The sequence below is a fragment of the Protobothrops mucrosquamatus genome, unplaced genomic scaffold, assembly GCF_001527695.2.
Source record: "Protobothrops mucrosquamatus isolate PMUCROS unplaced genomic scaffold, P.Mucros_1.0 scaffold579, whole genome shotgun sequence".
NCBI classification, from domain to species: domain Eukaryota; kingdom Metazoa; phylum Chordata; class Lepidosauria; order Squamata; family Viperidae; genus Protobothrops; species Protobothrops mucrosquamatus.
Window position 1 is genome coordinate 855,661 of NW_015386880.1, and position 5,737 is coordinate 861,397.

The following is a 5,737-nucleotide window of genomic DNA, read 5'->3' on the forward strand; positions in this document are numbered from 1 at the left end:
AATATTACCTATGTTCCCTCTTATCAAGGCTGCAGTCATTACTTCACCAGTTTAATGGGTAAACACTGGTCAAAAAAGTAGTATTAGAACCAGTTATAAACTATTCATTGATGTTATCTATGGAGGGATTGATCTTCCCTATGCTTTCAGTGCAAATACAAACTTTTTAAGCCTAATGTATGTTTTTTTAACTATAATACTGTATGGTAAAATATATGTTGCAACACAAGAAGCAGCAACAGATATCTAAACTATGTACCACTGGAAATATAGACATTTAGGTACTGATTGAAGAGCATATCTCATACTCATTACACAATGCCTTGTGGTAAGATCTTAACAAGATCATCAATCTTTGTTCCTGCCTTTGTAATAGAGAATTAAATTTTAAAAATAGGACAGGAGGGGAATGCAATCAAAGCTTACATTGCAACTAAAGTTACCTGTGGCCATCTGTCTCTGAAAACTATAGGACTTATGTTAGTCTGTTTCATTGACTGCAACATGAGTGTCTTTAAATACATCACTACTAATAGTTCATCTGTGATACAATATTATTTCCCCATTAAACTTTTCTGTGATCACTTTTCTCCCTCTTTGGAAAGCAGGTGTTATCCCTTCTCAATAGTAGAAAACAAAGATATATTTAAGGAGCTCCTGGAAGTAACATAAGCAGGAACTATGGTTACCGAAAATGTTTTAACATTAACGAAATGTTTGTTAACAAACAAAACCCATTATAGTAGGTAAATTGTTGCTGATAGCCAAGATAAAAAAATAAGCAATTAGGATTGTTCCCCATCTCGGAAAGCAAAGGAAAAAGCACAATCCTTTTTTAAGTTCTTTAAGAATCTCAGCATGCTTGGAAAGTGCTTTGATGTAAGAATTAAAGATAAATGAAAATGCTGATTATGCACATGTATTTAATCACATATGAGATTTTCTCAAGCTCTGCTTGCATATCTCATTTTTGTGAAAGAACTGTTTATATGAAACAACTTCAAGTCTGGAGAAATGAGGATTTCCTTGTCAATCAATTTCTGTCTGTAATTGCAGGATCACACTATCTAGTATTGTTATTCTTTACTACTCAATTATTGAAAAGTTTGGGTCAAAAGTATACTTTGCCTGATTTACAGAGCAAGGATAACAAGCCTTTTTTTTCTTTACAAGTCTAAAAGATGAGGTTTACAGTCACTTGTGACAGACTCTCCAACTACGTAGTTTCCTCTTGAGTTTTGGGACTAGTTTCTATCACTCCAAGCTATCATCAATTTGCTGTAATACCCCACTTTAGAGAACAGGAGACTATATAATACAGCATGAGAAGGAAGTTCAGGAGTTAAATATTGTGGAAACTCAAGAGGAGAGTTACTTATTCTTACCTTTTGTGGTTTAAAAAGGAATTAATATTTCATTATTACAAAGCCACTGGATTATCAGTAACCTGAAACAGCACACTTTGTTAGCCATTATGCTAGTGCTGTGGGATAGGTTCCTCTATTCTGCTAAATTTTGGTTTAAAAATGTATATTTTTAAGAATCAGTGTTCAGCCTTTATAATAGTACATAGCAAGGAAGTACAGGAAAAGTTGAGGGAAAGTTAGAGAAAAATACAAGGGATTATAAGGTAATATGACAGGAGCTACCAAGCAGGAGAAAATAAATTGGGTACTCCCTATTAACTATTGGTAGAGAAAGAGAGTCAGATGTACATTGTGAAAGTCATGCAAAACTCTGGGTGGCCTCAACATTTTTTTTATAATAAGGATAAAATAGTATTCTTCACTCTGCATTTTCTCATCTTTCTAAAAATAGTTTGTGCTTACTTCCTTGCCCTTAGACTGGTGTTTCCAACCCTAGTCATTTTAAGATGTGGGGATTCAAGTCCCAGAATGCCCTAGCCAGCATTCCCAGCTGGTGTATTCTGGGAGTTGAAGTCCACACATCTTAAAATATTAAACTTGGGAAACACCACCTTAGATCTTTCTTTCCTAATTCTATCTTTTATCTATAAAATTATAATGGCACTATAATTTACAATTATAGATGGCGACAACAAGAATAATCTAGGTTGTCATGGGTTATTTGCTCCTGGATAAGGATACCATATGCTTTTGGGGGACACATCTTTTGGAAATTTATTAAAGGGTTAGCAAAATAAGCGATTCACTATTATGCTCTGCTAACATTCCTATTATGCCATTAAACCAGGGCTAATAACATGCAACCTACAGAAATGGCTGACTATAGTTTAAATTCTGGTGTGATCCAAGAATATGTGTTCATGTTTTCTGCTTTAAATTAAAGTGCCTTTTTATAGCTTTGCGTCTTTTAACTGCAGAGCAGAAAGTCAGAATATTAGTTGGGAACAGAGTTACAATAACCTCAATGTATCTAGAGAATGGAGGGATATTAGTTTTAAGTGATACCTTTTATGCTGAAGAGCTGTCTCTATCTTACAGGGGATGACAGTATTCGGGAACAGGACAGATATGCTTGAGTAAGAAAAACAACAGGTGAAGGAATATTCATTTTCTAAAGTTTCTTCACATTTTTCATCTGCACAAAGCAATTATACTTTTTTTTAAAAATGTAAAATATATTATTAGCCCTTGATCAGCACATATGATTTAGCTAATATAGCTGGATATGCTGTACCTTCACATAGCATATGACTTTAAAAAAAGAGGAAGAATTGACCATCACTGCAAACAAAAACCAAATACATTGACTAAAAGCCACCTTTCAAAGAGGAAGATTAAAAATGCCCAGGCCTTAGAATAGAGCACGAGTATGAAAAAGAAATTATAGCAAGTTAGATTTACAAGCGTAAATGTACATGACCAGATCAAGAATAATTTAAACCATAATATATCCACTGATTTCATTTGGGGGTGAGGGAGCACCAGTAGGGCATGGTTGGACTCTTAAACAATACTAATAATTATAGTTGCAGCAATGGGACTGCAAGAAATTTGGTTCAACAGCATAGGCATCTATGCTATGGAAAAATGAAGCAATAAAAAATCCATACAAAGTTAGAGGCAGGTAGAAAGAGATTCTTGTGTTCCAGTATTCCTGTACATAGTTATGGATTCCTTCCAGATAATGCAGAAATGCTTCTGCGATCCCACACAGATGTCTTGTTTTAAGACTGTTTTCAAGGCTGGATTCTTTTACGGTAGAGATAGGCATTGCTCACTTGGTTCATGATAACCAAACTGGTGAGAATAGGGCACAACATAATTAGATACCAAGAGATTCCAGTCACAGTTGTAGAAAACCACAGGGAACACATGCCCAGCATCAAGCTGGCACAACCAAGTAGATACCCAATAAGCCCTGATGTGGCATGGTACAGTTTCAGTTTGCTCAGGGTCCAGTTCTTCATCAGCTTGGGATAGAGCAGGACAAGCCCACCCATGCACTGCAGACTAGCATATACCACTGTCAGCAAGCCAGTCTGGCTGTGCCAGGTGACAAAGTGCTCTTTCCCATTGAGGTACTTGTTATAGCTGATAATGGCAAATCCCAGCAATGCACAGATAAGAGCAAGCAGCTGTAAAGCCCAGTGGAAGCGGACTTTGGCCTTGCGGGAGAAGGACCGGAGCAGGCTGCTCTCTGGAGAGAAAGTCAGCAGGGCCTCTGTCATGAGGAAAGAAAACTGGGAAAAGGGAAGACAGAAAAAGACATAAGGATTTCCCACATAAAGGTTAGCTGCAAAAAATATTTAAGAATACTTCATGTGAAAATTTGGGAAACCATCAGATATTTAGTGAGGCACTAATTTGTCAATGTGGGAGGCTCTATTCAAGAAGATACTTAACTTTAAAATGAAATTCTGCAAAAGAGAAAATATAGATTTGGAAAGATGGTATATAGAGAGACTCACTCTTGAACCAGGGCAGCAGAAGTGTTATGCTATCTTTCCCCAACTTCCATAGTAAAGAATACATACCTGGCCCCTATTATGTGCAACAAAGTATTCTGCCTTTTTGCATGAAGAGCCAGCAAATTGAACTTGTTATAAAAGATAAGGTTGTACAGGTAGTCCTCAAATAACAGTCACCTAGCAGCTGTTCAAAGTCACAGCAGAACCCCCCCCCCCGCAGTCATTAATCCTTATGAACAACCACAGTGATGCTGCAGTGCCCTCCTGCCTATGTTTCCCTATTTCCCCGCCCCCCCCGGTCCCCACAGGCCTTGGACTTTCTTCCCATACCACTAGGCCCCACATCCTCCTTCTCCTCACTTAGCTGTCAAAGAGCTCTAGAGCTTGAGTTAGGGAAGCACAGCAAGACATTTTGTTGTTGGGGCACATCTTCCAAGAGGCCATATTGAATTGCCATTCATAAAATGGCCTCTTCCGGGATTCCAGGGGTTGTTCGTAAAATGGCCACCACTTCTGGGATTGTGCCACACATCCCAGCAATGAAGCAGTTTGGTCTGTTTTTCTAACATGGTCTATGCAGTGTTGCACAAAGTGCCAGGGCTTTCTACAGCATTGCGCAGATCATGTTAGGAAAGCATAGTGGATCATTCTGTTACTGGGCCACACGGCTGCATCCCCAGAAGCAGCTGCCATTTCAGTGCGGTCACAAGGAACTGTGTTGCTAGGCATTGTAGCTGCACTAAAATGGCGTGATATGCCCTCCTTCCCCAATGTGATGTACACAGGTCTGGAGAGCTTCAGAAGCTAACTGGGTGATGGGGAATGGGCAGGAGCCCAAAGCCCTGTGAGGAACCAGTGCAGGGAGGGAGAAACAGGCCCAAGGGCTGTGGAGACTCCAAGGGGTGGGAAGCAGAGCCTGAAGTGTTTCATGGCGTGAAGGAAGCCATGGGAAGCCCAGGGCAGGTGGGCCTGAGCCTGTGCTATGCCATCCAGCATCTTCCACCCCTCAGCCACTTTGTGTTCCGACCCACACAGTCATTTTAACAGCTGCAGGGGGTGGAGGTAACTAAGCAAGGCACTCTCTTAACTGTAATGGGCAGGCTACATTGTGGTCATAGGTCAAGGATTACCTGCATAGTTAATTATTTGAGAAATGATAACCAGTAGTAGAAGAAAGGAGTATTATTTATATCTACTACCTTGAGTTATTTATAAAAACAATAAATGTGAGATAAAAAAAATCAAGAAAACATAATCTCATTTGTCTGGCTTACCGCAAGAGACATTAAGAAAGGATGCCAGGAGAACAGACCTGGAAAGGAATGAGAACAAAATCAATCTCTGCTGGCTAATCATGGCTGAAAAGATAATATATGCTCCATACATTCAATTCATTTGTTGAAGTCTTAAAATAATACTCTGGTGTGATATACAGTAATCTGATCCAAGGTTTACTGTATATCATAGCTGTGCCTATGCTGATACTGCTTTTGGGAGATGCCACCAAAATCTGGAAGCTAATTAGGGATAATTTTCATCGTGTTTTTAGACTATTTTTAAGGGTAGAAATAGAAACACAAGGCTTTCATTCACATCCCTAAATTCTCCCAAATTAAGCAAAACAGAGTTGACAAGTAATTATTGCCCTTGTATGTTTGTATCACTAGTACGATTTGTGCAGCTAAGAAGTTAAACTGTGACCCAAGACAGAAGAACTGAGATTGTGAAGTATTAGATTCATATTGACTGAGAAACTACAAGTAGAATAATACTAAATATGCCAGCATTGGAAGCTCACTAGTTTTTTTGTGAAATAGGTAATTTTGAGATTCTTTTAAATAT

The 5,737-nt window shown here is 38.6% G+C and overlaps 1 protein-coding gene across 1 annotated transcript in view; it reads right to left on the minus strand.

Moving 5' to 3' along the window:
* Window positions 1-3,015: 3,015 nt before the first annotated feature.
* The window catches only part of LOC107288715 (cytochrome b561 domain-containing protein 2), an 8,043-nt gene continuing 5,321 nt past the window's right edge, over window positions 3,016-5,737 (minus strand). Inside the window, exons 3-4 of the mRNA XM_015817356.1 lie at window positions 5,170-5,207; window positions 3,016-3,667 (exon numbers count right to left, since the gene is read on the minus strand). Of these exons, the coding sequence (XP_015672842.1) occupies window positions 3,164-3,667; window positions 5,170-5,207 (542 nt within the window). The 3' untranslated portion in view covers window positions 3,016-3,163. The remainder of the gene's footprint in view (window positions 3,668-5,169; window positions 5,208-5,737) is intronic.